The 17,599-nt window shown below is 47.0% G+C and overlaps 1 protein-coding gene across 3 annotated transcripts in view; it reads right to left on the reverse strand.

Annotated features, from left to right (window-relative positions):
• The window catches only part of LOC149340186 (uncharacterized), a 110,211-nt gene that overhangs the window by 11,240 nt on the left and 81,372 nt on the right, over nt 1–17,599 (reverse strand). For all 3 annotated transcript variants that reach the window (XM_089548956.1, XM_089548955.1, XM_089548954.1), the window contains 19 exons: nt 15,613–15,878; nt 14,533–14,703; nt 13,009–13,122; nt 11,937–12,056; nt 9,853–9,975; nt 9,541–9,603; nt 8,105–8,643; nt 5,985–6,060; nt 5,638–5,787; nt 4,663–4,779; nt 3,902–4,018; nt 2,858–2,963; nt 2,710–2,778; nt 2,545–2,616; nt 2,386–2,457; nt 2,091–2,165; nt 508–579; nt 293–364; nt 156–227 (listed from right to left, as the gene is read on the reverse strand). In XM_089548956.1, coding sequence (XP_089405082.1) covers nt 156–227; nt 293–364; nt 508–579; nt 2,091–2,165; nt 2,386–2,457; nt 2,545–2,616; nt 2,710–2,778; nt 2,858–2,963; nt 3,902–4,018; nt 4,663–4,779; nt 5,638–5,787; nt 5,985–6,060; nt 8,105–8,643; nt 9,541–9,603; nt 9,853–9,975; nt 11,937–12,056; nt 13,009–13,122; nt 14,533–14,703; nt 15,613–15,878 — 2,466 coding nt within the window. The remainder of the gene's footprint in view (nt 1–155; nt 228–292; nt 365–507; nt 580–2,090; nt 2,166–2,385; nt 2,458–2,544; nt 2,617–2,709; nt 2,779–2,857; nt 2,964–3,901; nt 4,019–4,662; nt 4,780–5,637; nt 5,788–5,984; nt 6,061–8,104; nt 8,644–9,540; nt 9,604–9,852; nt 9,976–11,936; nt 12,057–13,008; nt 13,123–14,532; nt 14,704–15,612; nt 15,879–17,599) is intronic.

Genomic DNA, 17,599 nt, shown 5'->3' on the forward strand with positions numbered 1-17,599 from the left:
GGCCCTCCAGTTAATCGAAGATATTGCGTTTAGCGAAGTGGGGGTAAGCCGTTACACCAGCTACAACCGAATATTCTGTGAGTTTACAAGATCACTGTTTTCGCCCTATGCTTTGAAATTTGGCAAAAAGGACACAAAATGCTACTTCCACTCACAGGGACTCCAGAGAGTGCAGACCATGAAACATCTCGTGAGAGAAATGCTGGATGTCGTTGCCTTGTATGTCGCTGCAAAGATTGAAGAGAGCACGCTGATGGCGGTTTCGAGGCCCCGATACGCCCGCGAGACTTACAGGCTGGTCACGCTTTTTAGTCCCTGAAACGCCCCGTCTTCCACGTACTGCAGCTTGTTGTTTCGTAAATTCCTGAAAATCAAAGCACTCTGAGTTCACGTCCGCGGCGCTAAGCAACGCCGGCGTGAAGTGCATGCTAAGTTCTCGTCGCACTAAACCTAGTAAAAGGCGACAAAGGACAAGCCAGCAAGCAAACAAATTCACCACAAACTCACAGCGTCGTCACTTGGTCTAGACCGACGAAGGTGTTTTTCTTGAGCCCCGAGAGAGCCATGCCGCTTAGGTTTCTGGTCCGACGTAGAGTGTAAAAAGAAAGGAAACATATCGTTGATACTCTACGTCACGGGGACATAAAGCTACAACATTAGCATTTCTCCTTTTAGCAGTTTTTCATGCGTCATCATTAAAAGCCTCATCGGCAGGCACGTATCCAACCATAGTTTTGGCTTGAAAATCGCAAAAACATTAGACACTCACTGTAGATACGACAGCAGGCAACCTTAATGTCATCACATTTTCTTGTGTAAGAATGTGGTGAAGAAGGTCCCGAATTTTTTTTTTCATGGCTTTCCTTGCAAAACACCAATATTTCTAAACGTCATATGTACATCGTTCACTCCTCGATTTCATTAGATCAGCGAACCTTTTCTCATTTATTTAAGCATCCTCGTCATCCATCATTACATACCGATTTAAGCCTTGAGGCAATCAATATCGCTTAAAAAAACAAAAACTAGAGACACCCTGTTGCTGCAATTGTATTTTGTTTTTGTAGTTCATAATCTGAAATCCCAGTGAGACCCTATCTTGCAAAATAATGTGTATGCTTACCCTTGTTACGCATGTGCACGATAAACTGATTTGATTAATAAAAAATTAACGAAATATTGTTTACATCAAATGTAACTCTTTGCCTCTTCAGAAAATTATGCGATGCGCCGCTGGCAAGAGCCAGAATATACAGGTCAAACTGCATTAAAAGCATCACGAGATGCGTCGCATTTCGCGAACGGCGAATTCTGTTGAATCATGCTCGGGCGCCGAAAACGGGAGCATTCGATCACTGTAGTAAATCGCGATTTGCTCGTACAATTACTGGGACACTTAATATTTGGTCTACTACGCCCCACTTTCTTCTCTGTTTGCAATGCCTTCAAGTTCAAAGTAGTCTGTGCAACAAAAATGGCATTGCATGTACGGACGACAATAATTCTACCCACATAAATGTTTTCTTCGTGCTAACGCACGTACACTCAAGGGCGCCCGCTATTACGAGGGCTTAGGAAGAACATAAAGCGTATATATTCTTCTGTTCTTTTGCAAGAGAAGGATGGTTCGGGCTGGTTGGTCTACTGTCATACTGGCTACACGGCGCGAAACACACAAGGAAGAGATATAAAGAACGACATGCAAAAACGTCGGTTCATGTTGCTCTTTGGGTCCTGCCCTTGTGTTTTTCGCCTCACGGAACCAATATAACCAGCTCAGGCTGCATAAACATTTTTGTCCACTTTACTCGTTCTATATCAATACATACAGCTGTGGCGGGAACGTAAAATTTTATGCCCCTAAATTTCAGGCTTGAAGACCGACATGATGCGTGGTGTTCTTTGACGTCATCCTGTTCAAAGCATGCGCACGTCCTGAGATCGTAAAAGGCGCTTAAACACAAGAAAACGAAGAAAAGACAGGACTCTCAGCCTGGGCAGTAAAATGAGCGTTACAAGAGCCATAATGTCATCTCACTTCGCAATTTACGGAATGAGCTCATATCCTTCACGGAAGTTGGGGTACTTACAAGAATGTCAGTTTGTTCAAGCCAACAAATGCGCCAGCTTTAACCTCCGACAGAATTGGGTTGTTCTCCAAGTGCCTGCATGTGAAACGTAGATTTGTGAACGGAAGATTGAAATGCGCAAAGAAAATGACTTCTGAAAATGCTTCAGTTATTTCCGAGAAAAAAAAAACCGTGATAGAAAAAGAAAGAGGCAACAAACAGACAAAGATTGAAAAAACTAAGGGCGAAAATACAAGCATGAAAACTTGTTAACCATAGTGCGTGACTAGTGACAGGTATCACATTCAGAACTCACAGAAATCTCACGTTCTTCAGGCCAGCAAAAGCGGCAGTTTCTATCTGCACAATTCTGTTATTCCTCAAGTCCCTGGAATATCAAAGAAAATGAACTGCTATAAGCTTAACGCCGTATGTGGCAATAAAAACTAGAAAAGCGAAGAGAGCCGGAACTTACAGGAGGTACAGGTTTTTCAACTCGATGAACTTGTTGGACGGCAGAACTGTGAGCCCGTTGTACTGCAGTATCCTGTGTATGCGCCAAGATATGCAGGCATTCAGTGAGCTGTAACCCGATCTTTCTTTGCGATAATCACGATAACGTTAATCTATTCTTACTTACAATTCGCCTAGTCTCTTGAAAGGCGAGAAATTGGACTTCAGGATATCGAGGCGATTGAAACTGAAGTTCCTGAAAAACAAAAACCTACCTTATTTATCTCGGTCTTTGGTGCCTCAAAACGGCATTCAGTGTGGCGAACACGACTTACAGTTTCCTCACGAGGTGAGACAGGTCGTCTGGTAGCGCGATCAAGTTCTTCTCGATGCATTTGACAAAATGACCTCTGCACTCGCATGCTGACGGACATTTCAGGTCTGTGAAAAAAACGGCAATGGCAAGGCATATCTTTACTATTATGTTGAAATGCGCATTATATGAAACCTGTTTTTATTGTAATTTAATTTTCTTTTTCCTGTACCTCCTGCATTAGCGCAGGACAAGCAACCGGATACAACTCTGCTTGTCTCGCTTGATTTTTATTGCTCTTGAAACAACGGAATAAAGATGACGAAATGGGCTTGGGCAGGGCATCTAATGCGAAGGCAATATCAAGAGAAGGCAAGCGTAGCAGGGGGCGCCAAAAAGTTAGGTGGGCGGATGAGATTAAGAAGTTTGCGGGGATACGGTGGCTACAGCTGGCAAAGGACAGGGTTAATTGGAGGGACACGGGAGAGGCCTTTGCTTTGCAGTGGGCGTAATCAGCGTGATGATGATGATTAAACAACAGACTTTACACTGTACTTGTAACGAAGGCAACCGTCGTTAACTGCCCAACTTCGATGTGCACAACATGAGCTGACGGGTACGTCGGTCAGACATAATTTGCAGTGCAACCGAGCAACGGCACTACGTGCTGCGTCTCGTCCTTTCTCTTCCTGTGGCCTGGCGACGTTGCGATGTTTCACTACAAATTCGATGTGCAGACAGCGATCCCCAGAACCATCTACAAAGCTGCGCAGCGGACTGCAATACGTTTAGTGAAGCCTGCGGTATCTGCTGGGTCTGCAGGAAGCTATAGAGACAGCACGTTCTGCGCGGAAAACCGAGCCCGAAATGACTGCCGGTGGGAGGAAGGAAAAATTCGAGGAACAGGTTCTGAGTGGTTTTGCGCATACGGGGTGACAGGACGTTTTCCCCGGGTGTGGCGCTTTCGTCAGAGAGCGCACTGAATGAGAAGCAAGCAGGTGCATGGTGCACGGACGCTGAAGCCATGAAGCCAGCGAACGCTGAAGCCAAGTTGCGAGGCGCGTACCACACAGGTGCTCGTCGTCGCCGTGCTTGCACTGGCGGGTTCCGTCGCAGAGCTGGTGTAGGGCCACACAGGAACTCTGGTTGCGGCACTTGTAGCGACCCGGGCACGTGTACTTGTCTGCCAAGGAGGGAAAAGAGAGAGAGAGAGAGAGAGAGAGAAAGAAAAAGGCTTCGGTGACGCGGATTCTGAAGGAAAGGAGAAAAACGAAAAGTACGCGAAAAAGTCTCAACGAAGGTGTACCTTGTACGGTTTGTAGCGAAGATTGTAAGCACTGAGCAGCGGAGGGCTATTGAGAACGAGATTCCCCGAGAGCACTGCAGACGCAGTTGCAGGCATACGTCCGACCAGGATAGCAGCCAACCGACCGCTGGGTACGCTTATCAAATTTACGTAGTCGCTGCCATTACACAGTAGCTCTTTTTGTTGTTGTTCTTTTCCAAGAAATGACAGGTAAATTCAAGCTCTTTCTGCCACTCTCGTTCTCACCTACTCTTAGAAGCACTGGTAAGACTGGGGTCAGTGGGCTGCTTCCTGCAACTAAATCTCTCTGGCAGTTCCGGAAAGTTGAAGCCATTACCACCGGTAGGGTTTTCAAGCTTGCTGCTAGCGATACACACTCATCGTTTGCAAGTAAAAATGCTCTATGTATACTGCGTCATTAGGGACTTGAAAAAGTATAGTACATGACCGCATCTTCTATACTCTATACAAATAAACGAGCGGCGCCTGTGAACCTCTGAATTCGCGTCGTGTATACTCACTGCACTCGATCTCGTCTTCGCCGCCAATGCAGTCCCACTTTCCATCGCACAGGAAGTGTGACGGAATGCAGTACGAATTCGTGCACTTGACGTAGTCCTCCGGGCAGATCACGTTGTCTGCAACACACCGGCGAAAAAAATACACCGTCAACCAGAGTCGATTCGAGCTAGAAGAGAAAACTTCCCTATTGTGCCGAAGCCAGTGCAAATGAAAGCAACACCAAGGGGAACACCTTACCGGTATGCAGCCAACGAACACTCCAGAAGCATGAGCGAGAAGCACACACTTACTTATTTCTTCTTTCTTAGTGGTTCTGCTCTAAACGGATGTCTCGGCAGTGCTTTATTAGGGTTGGACGAAGAAGTAAGAAAAAACTCGGTTCTTAGGCAGTGTTCTCTTTCGCTCTGCTTGTAGTACATGGATAAAAAGTTTGAGGGATGCGGATCCGTGATAAAAAAAAAAATTATTTCTGCCCGGTCAGCCGAAGCAGGTCAATGAAAAGCATAGATACATTAGGATACATGCGTACTTCATCCACACCGGGATTCGTTAGAATAAATACCAGCTGACTGGCTGTCGAGGTAATGCAGAATTTTTTCTTTTTTTTTTTTCAGCGGGGATTCCGCATCACGCAAACTTTTCTCCATGACTGCACCTGCATGGTGAGAGGACGGAGAGCTTGGCGCACAATGTTCTAGTGGAGCAATTGCCAAAGGTTGTTCGCGGTTATCTCTCAAGGATGAACCGCTGGGGTTGTAGAAGAAAGCACATATTACAGAAAGCTATCACAAATAAAAGAAACTTCTGCGGGACTTTTACAGGTAATAAGCCACTTGTAGAATGATGTGCTTTTTTGCAAGTCACCTTGGCAATACTCCAAGGAAACACAAATGCGACTTGTGTTTTCTTTTTTTTTTTTTTTGCGCCGCCGCCAACATAGGTGTCAGAAAGATAAACAACACAGTTCCACCAACCGCATCCCCGCAGGTGGGACACGTCCCGGCAGCCAGCCTGGAAGCCGAACTGGTCGAAGCCGTAGAGGCACTTGGTGCTGATGTTGACGAAGTGGCCCGTCCTGCAGCGCAAGTAGTTCTGCGAGGAATCGCATTCCTCCATCGATGAGACTGCGAGAGATCGCGCGTCATGAACGCGGCTTGAGGGCGAGGCCAGGCTCGGGTAATTTATCACATCACTATTATGTTATCGGCACACATCGATTCTTAATCGAGTAAGATACAGTTACGCATATAGCATGCATGCCATTTTATTTTCTCCTAATATAATCTCCTGCGACGTAATACAGTCAAGAAAATACGCATGCCTTGCTTGAAGCATTCCAGGGGGCCGATGGTGTGGTAGCCAGCCTGACCAGTCTTGTAAGTGTTGCCGAAGCGCAGCTGCAGAGAATTGCATGCATACTCTTACGTGAAACGGTTACGAACAGAGTTTACAAGCGTACGAATATGAAACGGGTTTGTATTAAGAAGCGATATTAAGAACGTCCATTACTGATAAAAATAATAAGATAAAGAAGCAATCAATTAGTGCGAACTTCAAATTTTCAATATTTCGGTTCACCTTATATACCGTGTTTGCTCCCTACACATAACATTTTTCCACTTTGAACCTAATCGGTTCTTGACCGAATTCATAAGTGGAGGGATATACTGCTCAGCGTTAGAGGTTTTACCATATTATCGCCTAGTGCTCTGAGCAGATAAAGTGAGACAAAAATGCCGTTTTCTTTTTTTTTTTTGCAATTGCTGCCCCATTAAGGCACAATTTTGTTAAAAATAACAGCAATCAAACCTATTCTGTCGGGAACACAGGGCGGAATATTTGTCTGTCTAAGTGTTTTTTCAGTAGGACAGCAGAGCACCATGCTGAAAGACGGCTGATGGGACTAAAAAAAATTGCTGTGGCTTAGCTCAGCTAGGCCAGGATATACATAGCAAAAGGTACGTTAGGCGCCGAGGATAACATGCTCGGCGCTTAACAATCATGGCAACCGGTTGCCATGGTTTCCAAGGTTGCCATAGTTGCATAACAGCCATGACAAACGGTTGCCATGGTTACAGCGTATACGCAATACTGGCTTGCGAAGACCGCCCGAAATGCGCCGCTGACTAGCCCTGTGTAGCTTTCGCTACAAAAAAAAAGCGGCTGCGACAGACGATCGAGAAGCTCTACCACTACGCCACATGTTTTCATTGTAACTTCTTGATTGTATGCGGCAGCCACTTATTATCTCAGATACGCTTTATAATAAATGGGCCATAAAATACTGACCACATGAAACTGATTATCTAAAGGAAATATAGATGCTCTACGCACAGAAAAGCACTATCCACTATCGCTCCGAACACTGTTTGTAACCTCCCTCGGCTAGCTCATACCCGTCGCTCTTTTATCCGCACTAATATAACTCCATTTATACTCTTAGCCCACCATGATGGGCAGATGGCAGCCATTAGCTGTTTCCGTCAGCTCCGCGGATGACAGGTGTCAAGCGAAGGCAGAGTGGTCGAGAAAGCAGGTCAAGCGAACGCGACGAGCCGCACGCTTGAGCCGCGGTAATCACTTTACGTTTGCCAGAAACGAAAATGGATCGAGTTTTAGCATAGAAAAGCACGAAATATTGAGCGAAATCACAGTTTCTTGCAGGTGGACACCACCGCCACGTACCTGAAAGCGCGACTGAAGTGTCTACTGACCTAGTGATCCAGTATGCGCGTCTTCAACTTTATCACCGTCAGTGCCAATTTACGCAATGTGCGCCGGCGGCCTATGCTCCATTGCCGCGTTTCTGCACCAATGTAGTCAACGACAAAGCGCATTGCTCTAGTGCTGTGTTTCTGCCAGAACGTTGTCCATGCCATGGCATGCACCGCACATCTCTCTGTCAATACCGCCACATTGCTCAAAGCGCGAATATCGGTTTGATAGTTGATGAAGACGACATAATGCAATGCACAGCGCCAGCGTGAGTTGCAGTTTAACACAAGGCGTGATTTGCTGCGACGATAGCCCAGTGCTCTACCGAGTTACTACCAGTTACCGAGTAACTCTGGTGTTTTTCTGTTAAAACTTTCTGCTTACACTTTCTGTCCACACTTTCCGTGGACGCCACCCATGAGCCAAGTAATCCTTAGAAAGTGTTTCTGGGCCACTCTCAGGAAATGGTAGCGCTTTTTTTTAAAAAACAAACAAACACAATTCTAGTTATTAACGGAACCAGCGTTTTCATTTCGGTCTACTGGAATTGTTGAGGAAGCTATACGAAAGAGACCAAACCACTTCACCACCCCGATGCAATAGAGACTGCCATGTCATGTAAGGTGAAAGCGGTTGGTAGGACCTGCGCTATTAGCCTGTTGCGCAAATCGCGGACCCGACCTTGAAAAACGACACCGCGAGTGCGACCGAAGAAGACGTGCGTGCCTTTCGGATGGGCAGCTTCTCCTTGTCCGAGATGTACCCCTGGTCCTCGAGCCAGTGGAACTCGCTGACCGAGTCGCAGTTGCAGCGCTGGTCGGGCCCGAAGCACTCCGGGTAGCAGGCGCACGTGAGGTTCTGGGAGGCGCCGCCCCAGTAGAACTGCGGCTCGCCGTCCACGCTCTCCCACCAGGAGAGGGGGCCCCGCTCGGCGTCCGAGTAGCCGAAGCCCGCGCCCACGCCGCTGCACTCCCACTTGACGTACTGCCTGCAGCGCTGCGAGACGCCGATCAGCGCGCGCATCTGCAGCCAGCCCACGTCGTAGGTGATGGGGCGCGCGTAGGCGCCCTCGACGCCCGAGCGGACGTAGATCCTCTGCTCGGAGTCGTGGTGCACCAGCGTGCGCACGTCCTCCACCGTGCTGCCCATGATGCAGTGCACGCGGAACGGCAAGATGGGGCCCTCGGCGCCGTCCGCGTCGATCAGGTAGTGGCCGCTGTGGCGGATGCCGTCCTGCACGAACAGGTCCTCGCACGTCTTGCGCGCTGCGGAAAAAGAAGAGGGAGGAAATCAAGAGGGAGCACAAAAGTGGAGGCTAACAAGGACAACGCAGTTAAGGACAACGCAGCGAGCTATGGAAAGAAAAATGATAGGTGTAACGTTAAGAGATCGGAAGCGGGCAGAGTGGGAGAGGGAACAAACGCGGGTTAATGACATCCTAGTCGAAATCAAGAGGAAGAAATGGGCTTGGGCAGGGCATGTAATGCGAAGGCGAGATAACCGCTTGTCCTTATGGGTAACGGAGTAGATTATAAGAGAAGGCCAACGTAGCAGAGGGCGGCAGAAAGTTAGGTGGGCGGATGAGATTAAGAAGTTTGCGGGGATACGGTGGCCGAAACCGGAAAAGGACAGGTTTAATTGGAGAGACATGGGAGAGGCCTTTGCCCTGCAGTGGGAGTAGTCAGGCTGATTATGATGATTTTGAGAAAAGGGGGAATTTCACTTCGCCGCTTGTATTTCCTTCAGCGCCCGAAAGCATCAGATTGTAGAAATTTCTTATACGTTTGGAAACAACGTTCAACGTCGGTGCATTTATACTGTAGCTTTTATTAAGAGGCTTTGGCCTTCACTCTGCTTTACGTGTACCAATGTTGAGGCTTCTTTAATTCAGCATTCAAAGTTTCTCTCAGTTCAGTGAAGAATAAGCGAACGGTGACTGCCTTGCAGCGCGTGGACTGGGCTCTGGAGACTGCACCTAAAAGCGTTTCACCTTAATAAGCTCGATCCGCTAACGGATGAACGGTGCACATTAACATTAGCTGTGTCGGCTATAACAGGAAGCAGACTTTGTTTATTAGCTTTCACGAGTGTTAAAGCGTGAAAGTGACAGCTAGCCGTTACATAATAATGTGTCGTTATTATATAAAGACACAATAACGCACGTTTGTTGTCGCATTTCTTCTTCTCTTCCTCAAGGCCCTGTCGGTCTTCTTCTTTCACCAAGTCTGAAAAGAAAGTAAACAAATAAGTGGAACATCGTTTATTCAGTACTGCCATATAGGAGAGCGCGTTTTGTCACTATAAGCGCGTGAAATATTTTGTGCTAATCGCCGTTAATCTCTCTCATACACACGCGCGCGCACACACAACAAAGCAAGTATAAAGATACAATCAGAAAGGAAGCTAGGCAGCAAGGAATAAGCAGGGAAGCAAGCAAGCTATGAAACATGCAAAAACAAACGGAATGCACCCACGGCATCCGTCCTGCTCGTCCTCGTGGTATTTTCCCGGGCAGTCTCGGTGGCCATCGCAGACGGCGTTCTTGGGAATGCAAGTGCCGTCGTAGCACTGGAATGTCACATTAACGTTGCACTGTCCTGGAAGTGGCGAAAAAAAAAGGAGAGGAAGAGAAAGAGAGAAAAAAGCAGAACCGTGATGGTTATATACAAGCCTGATGACTTGGAATTTCCACGCAAACTTTCTGCCGACTAGGATATCAAGCGCAAGGACGAAATCTGCGCTGAATAGAAAAAAGAAGCCCAAAACTGGGGATAAATTTAAAATTATAATAATTCTATAGCGGCAACAGATCATTCTAATCAATGTATCTGCTGTATAATAAGTTAATCCACAGTTTGTTTGCAAACTGTCACATAGTATCGTCGGGCAGGCAATAACTACGATCAATGCAAAAAATGTCTCGCAGATGCTATTTCTTTCCGCGTACACAAGCGCGGTAACTTAGTACCACTAAATGCAGAGAAGTTTTCTGATAATGCCCGCGCGCACCAAATTGAGCACTTAAAAGAGAATGGCGAATATCGGCCAAGGAATATTTAATTCCAATGCCGGCAGCAAAGTAATAAAAAATTCCTTAACGAAAAGGTTGTGAAACGTGCGTCGAGCGCAACCTGCCTAGCGCTCGACTGAGGGCACACGCGTATTTATTTCTATGACATCAAACAAAAGCTTCTGTTAAGATCTAGATGTGGTAGAACCTGCGACAAGGCTCAGCAATGCTAAGGAATCTCAGTTCAAAGGAAAAAGTTTAAAGGAAAAAAGTATCCGAAGGAGAGTTCCCAAAACTGCCACTACCGCTAAGAGAAAAAGTCCTGGCACTGCTGCAGCACACTTGAAGTAACTTCAATTTAGGAAGATGACCAGAAAGGAAACTGCTATTGACTACTATTGCACGATCGCAAGTTTACTCATATGAAATTCCAGGAGCCCCTTCTAGCCTTGGCGTCAGCATTTGCTTCATTTATGTGCATACAGTGTTTTCAAAAGCGACGCTTATAGACTGTAAATAAAAAAAGCGCCAAGGTTTATAAAAATCAATTTAGAATGAAGAAGTGATAAATACCAATGAACATGTGTGTTGTCCAAATTTTTTTCGTCCCTGTCTCGGCGCTGGTTGCTACAATCAAGATAAATATTGTTACGCCGAGTACGCTGCGTTGCGGGCACTGTGCGCAGGGTAGAAGAGAACTAGGTTGAAGCGCTAGAACTCTTATGCCTTTCATCATCATCATCATCATCGTCATAATCATAATCTTTTCAGTCCCTGCCCTACTTCAGGCAGAATTCACCGGTGTTGTTCTCCCGCATGCGTTTCTTTTGCCTCTATTATGTACAGGTGAATAGCAACCTCTGCCTCCCGTTTCTTGGCCGATCCCCCAGTGTGGGTACGTACCTTCTTTTGTAAGGCTAACAACAACAACTCGGGCTGTGGTTAGCCTCACGCTGGCCGTTCCCTGTTCTCACCCATTTTCCAGCTCATCTTGTAAATAAACCAATCCCCGTAACAACATAATTAATAATAGCCATAAAACTTTCATTTGTGCAGTAGTGGAATGATACGCTGCCGATTGAGACTTTCCTTCCGGCCTCAGTGACCATGCAGGGCTTTTATAAACGCTAGGTGGCCTTTCTTGCAGCTCTACCTGCATTGTAACTTCCTCCGCAGTAAAACGCTGTGATGTGTACGCCGCCTTCACCAGGAAGTGGGCTTCTCCCTACCTTGTATGGGCACGCGGAAAAGCATTCTTTACAGAAGAATAATAAAGTTAGATGACGTGATAGGCACATCCATTTACTTCGTTCATAACGCCCATTACTTTGCTCTCAAAATGCATTTCGCTGCACCAGTGTTGCCCAATGACTATAGTAAGGACAGAGTACCACAGCGCTTCTTGGGTTTAATTAAGGATTTAATTATGGATTCAATTAACTTGTGATTAAGGGGTGAGGTCAATGCTCGACTGTGAGCATCAGCACCTGGTTAGCGCGGCGGAGAACCTATTCACAAGCGTGGCGAGCGAGCCATCGGCGCACTCACCGAGACAGTCCAGCTCGTCTGAATTGTCGTGGCAGTCCGACAGCAGGTCGCATCTGTGAGCCATAGAGATGCACTGGCCGTTCTTGCACCGGAATTCAGTTCTGTTGCACTCGATGTAGTCTACAGGACAAACCAGAGCGAAGAAAGGAGCGGTTTGACTTCAGTCTCCGTGCTAAGCATCGCAATTTTAATATCTCCATGTTAAAATATTGAAATTAGTCAGCACGTTCGTAGCTGTTGGGATATTTCTTACGTATGCGTGAAGAGCTTAATACACCAATGAATAACAATTATACAATGTTTGGTTATGCTGTGTACCATGCGCATCACATTATTAAGCTCTAGCGTTGGTTCCTGCAACATTTATTTATTTATTTATTTATTTATTTATTTATTTGGGAAAGAAAAGATGTTATAGATACTTTTTATTTTAGAAGCATATACTGTGATTTTCTCGGTTCTTAAACATTTGTTGTAGAAACTGAACTGATTTAGCTCTCCGTTGAAGACAGTAGACTCTTATCGTTTATGTAACTTCGTTTATTGCAAGAAACAAGAAACAATGAAACTGTTCGTTAGGAGGGGAGCAAGAGCTCGAGCTCATCGTTGGGACTCCCCGCTCGTTCTGTCCTTTTCCATAGCCCGTCTAGATGGAGCAGCTCTCCGCCTGTTTCAACCTTTGGCCCGTCTCCCCTCGGGTTCCCAGAGTCCCGTCGCCCGAGGGGAGCCGCCGCCGGCCATAAACAAGCGAGAGGTGTCAGGTTTTTGTCTCGGAAAGCGGGCTTAAGAGAATTACATACAAAGGACACACAGGGTAAACATCAAAGGAAAACGGAGTTTCAACATTTGTTTCGAAATGTGAGAAGATTCCGGTTTGTCGCTGGTCGAATCGACAGAGAGCGAGGATGATTGAGTTGCATAACGGTGACATGAAGAGAAATATGCAAGTTTCAAGGATAAAAGATAAGCAAGCAGGAGCTTTGTATTGTTTTATCCGAACTAAACAAAAAGGTAAAACTAGCCCCACCAAGAACTGCAAAGATTTCTGCCAAACAACATGCCGACATCTCACCGCACTGGCTTTCGTCCGAAGAGTCACCGCAGTCGTCCTTGAAGTCGCAGAAAGCGCCTATGGAAACGCACTTTCCGCTTGCACAGCGAAAACTGCCGTCCGGGCAGGTCACTCCTATTTGAGCAGCAAAAGAAGGGGGAGATAAAAACAAAGCGACAAAGCTCGTTGGCCCTTCCGAAAATTCAGACGAAATGCTGTGAGTTTAGCGAAAGTAAACTACATTCAAATGTGGTAAAGTTGCTATTCTTGCATATGCTCGATGCTTTCACAACTGGCAACGAAAGGTACGTGAAAACTAGAAACGTCTAGGGAATGACGCAATGTGTGGCTTAAATTTGTATGATTCCAGGTAACCTTACATTAACGTATTATTTCAAAGCTTATGAAAAGTTCCAATTGAGGTGTACCTAAAACAAACCACTCCAATTCTTCCAGATTTTAAAACACAGTGAAAAACTAGATAACGCGCTCTTCTCAAGATTATTCACACATTACTGTGAAATAAATGCTGGAGGGAAGATCAGAAGAAGCAGTTTGCTTGCAATCGCATTTTTAAGAATCTGCGCTTCGGCTTTGACGTTTTCATAGCACAAAATGTCTAGTGTAAGAAAGGCCTTCGACTCCGGAACCTTCAGTGGCTGGCGCTTAAGAAACAGGACGACGACAAGCGCTGACCGCTCCAACGCTCATGTGTGCTCCGGACTGATCGCCGCCGCTGGTTTGGATCTGGACTGCACCGCTAGTTGTTCGCGACGCAGCGCCTTGTAGGAACTTCTTTATTACACTAGGTACAGGCGCGGACAAAAGTAAACGGAGCACGCAACTGTCTTCGAATATTTTTAACGCATCACCTAAGCGAATTTTTCCAGCAGCGGTACTCGCATGCTGGTAGCGGAGGTTGGTGGGCTTTCTTGTGGACAAACAAAGCTTCTTCATTACCAATGGAGAAAACGTGATTGCACTTAGAACGCAACAGCGTGCTCCGTTTACTTATGGCCGCGCCTGTACGGTCCATAATTTGCTGTTATGCAAGCATTTTCAGCACTAAACGGTCAAAGATATGCTTACGACAACTTTATTATACCTGTATTTTTTTTCTAACGCCACTGGTTTCGTCCTTTAGTTGCATTTTCATTTGTGCCAGCACTAGAAATAGTAAGATTTCCAGATAAATCTACAAGCAGTATTCATCAGCGATAGGAGATACCAGCTATACTGTGGTGCCATATGAATCCTACGGCAGAAAAGTCATGTTTGTGGACAAGAAACAGAGAGAAGCGTTAAGATGTGCTTTGCAGAGTGCATGCCGGGACGTTTAGTCCTTTTTTTTTACGCATGATTACTTTATATGCTTATGCGCCAATAAAACCAACATAGATAACAAACGATCTGTTGAACGGCCTCTTGTCTTATGGTGGCCTCTGCACTAAGAGGACTCGGGCGTCACGATAGGACGACAAAATAAATTATTGATTTTAGGCAAGACAAGGCACTCATTGTTTTGTCCGTGCGCCGAAAGCGTACCGCAGTCGCTCTCGTCCGACTTGTCGCGGCAGTCGTAGACCCCGTCGCAGACATTGACGACCGAGATGACCTCCTTGTTGCGGCACACGAAGTACTTCTCCGGCGCCACATGCACCTCGCTCACGTACATCTTCATGTGTCGGTACAGTGGAGGGGGACCAGGGGCGTTGTCTGCAAAGACAAGTCACACGGTGTACATTATACGCATGAAACACGTGTCGTCGAAGGATCCGCTCGGTCTAGAAGGAAGCTTCGGCAACCTCCGGAAAGAGCACGCCGGGTTGTGGGAAAGCCGCTCTGAAGGACTAAGCGTTCTCGGACATGCCCCAAAGGCTGAGCACACAGAGAGATAGTCATCCTTTTAGGAACCCCAGCGTTTGTCGCTCTGCTTCTATCCCAGCCTGTCCGGTTCTGATTCCGAACTCAAAGAAGCTAGTGACTCGGCCCACCCTTGACAACCGAATTCCCGCGTGGCACAAGCAGCCGTTGTGGTACGAAGCTAATACACCGGAACTCGAGCTCTCGAACCAGACCTCTGGAGACAATCAGTTCTCAATACACGGGTTGAAGTTCTCTGCCGAAAAAAAAATGAAGAAAACTAGACGATCTAAGCGCGTACCTAGAGATGAAAAGTTAATTAAGTGCCACGTCGCAGAATTTACTTGGTTACATTAGAAAGCTGCAGAGCTTTGAAACCTAGAGACCCGTGTACTGTGCGATGTCAGTGCACGTTAAAGAACCCCAGGTGGTCGAAATTTCCGGAGCCCTCCACTACGGCGTCTCTCATAGCCTGAGTCGCTTTGGGACGTTAAACCCCATAAACCAAACCAAACCAAACCTTAGCTGGTGAAAATAAACAAGAAAAACTTGCGCTGGTCTGAAGATTTATCGTAAACAATAAAAATATTCGAAAAAGTGCAAATTTTTTCGTGCCCATGCGGTTGTGCTGATCAGCACTTAATCGCAATTATCGCTCATTTTGCTGTTCTTCCTTCGAAGTCTCTTTGGGAGCGTGTAGGACAGTGTACAGATCGGGGATACGTGAAAAAGGAGAGGAGGCGGGAGGAAGGCGAAGCGCACCGGCCTTATGGCTGCTCATCTTGCAGATGTAGGCGCTGATGGTGGTGATGGGCAGCTCGTCGAGCGCGCGCCACCCGCCCAGCGACGCGGAGCCCCCAGCTTCGGCGGCGGCCGCGCGTCCCAGAGGGCCCAACGAGTGCTTGCCCAGCGAGCAAGGGATGTCGTGCCAGTGGGCGGTCGAGTGGCCGCTGTCCACGCGAAGCATGGTGCAGTCCTCGTACGCCACCCAGTCGGGCTGCGAGGACAGGCCGTGGCCCGCGTACGCCCTGCGAGACGACGCGTCCAAGCGCGACGCCGGACGACGAAAGCGGCTTTAGTGTCTCACGACCTGTGTCACGTGGTCAGCGCGGAATCGTCATCTCGAGATGGCGCTCCCGCGCTGACGCTTGACGACTCGGAAGTGCGCCGAGGGTTCGCTGAGCGCATAATTACTGCCACGGAAGAGCTGAGTTTTACGTGAGCGTTGTGTTCTGTTTAAATGCGAAATCATCATCATCATCAGCAGCAGCCTGACTACGCCCACTGCAGGGAAAAGGCCTCTCCTATGTCTCTCCAATTAACCCTGTCCTTCGCCAGTTGCGGCCACCGTATTCCCACAAATTTCTTAATCTCATCCGCCCACCTAACTTTCTGCCGCCCCCTGTTACGCTTGCCTTCTCTTGGAATCTACTCCGTTACCCTTAAGGACCAGCGGTTATCTTGCCTTCGCATTACATGCCCTGCCCAAGCCCACTTCTTCCTCTTGATTTCAACTAGGATATCATTAACGCGCGTTTGTTCTCTCACCCACTCGGCCCGATTCCGATCTCTTAACGTTACCCCTATCATTTTTCTTTCCATAGCTCTCTGCGTTGTCCTTAACTTAAGCTGAACCCTCTTTGTTAGCCTCCACGTTTCTGCCCCATAGGTGAGTACCAGTAAGATACAGCTGTTGTATTTTTTTTTTTTTTTTGAGGGATATTGGTAAACTGCCATTCATGATCTGAGAGAACCTGCCTTATGCGATCCACCCCATTCTTATTCTTCTAGTTATTTCCCTCTCATGATCCGGATCAGCTGTCACTACCTGCCTTAAATAGACATATTCTCTTACTACTTCCAGCACCTGGCTACCAATGGTGAACTGCTGTTCCCTTGCTAGACTGTTGAACAAAAGCCGTCCGCCACCGTCCACGGCACGAAATTCGGGTGAAGTATACACCGGTGTACGTTGTCACAACACATACAAGCAAGCACGTATAGTTATGAATAATGCAGCCTAACGTACTATAACCTATGAAAATCATGATTCGTAGCCGTAGTCTGACTCATAATCATTCTGCAAAGCATCATGACTCAGCACTGTAATGCTTCAGAATTCTCCCGCGTAAGTAGTCTTAAGTGTGTCTGCCGAATTTTCTTCATTGCAGCGACTAGCGGTACGCCTGTCGCAGACTGCTGCTTCCAGGCTTCGGGAAACTGTTGCGTTATTTCGCTGAAGTGCTGCCACTGTTATACATGTGTATTGTGGTCTTAGCTGCGTTCTCGGCAGCTAGTAAGCTCTAGCCGTAGGTTTATCTTCTCTCTCATGCGTGCAGCTGCACCTGCCCACATTCATCAGATTAACTGGCTAGTTTAGTATAAAAAAAAAAAAAACCTGGACGACGCTCAACCTACCCTTAAGAATATACAATGCGGTAGTATTAGATATTCCTCCCGTGCAAGTACTCCTTCTCTTTCACAGATTCACAGATCGCTGAGTCCTCATACCACTACTGGAGCAGTGGTGCAGCGGTTAAACAATTGCGACACTGGCGGCCCGGTAGGGGGCTGTTTCAAACACAGCCACCAGTGGGGCTTGTGGGGCCCATGTTTCTCTTCACGAGTTCCCATAAGGCTCGATTTGGCACAGATAGTACTTCGGGATGCTGTCTATATCTCTACCAATAAGCTAATGCGTAGTGGCAAGGCAGGGAGGTGGCCAATTGCATTGAATTTATTTGAATTA

The sequence above is a fragment of the Amblyomma mixtum genome, chromosome 6 (assembly GCF_055824585.1).
Source record: "Amblyomma mixtum isolate Tamu chromosome 6, ASM5582458v1, whole genome shotgun sequence".
Lineage (NCBI taxonomy): Eukaryota > Metazoa > Arthropoda > Arachnida > Ixodida > Ixodidae > Amblyomma > Amblyomma mixtum.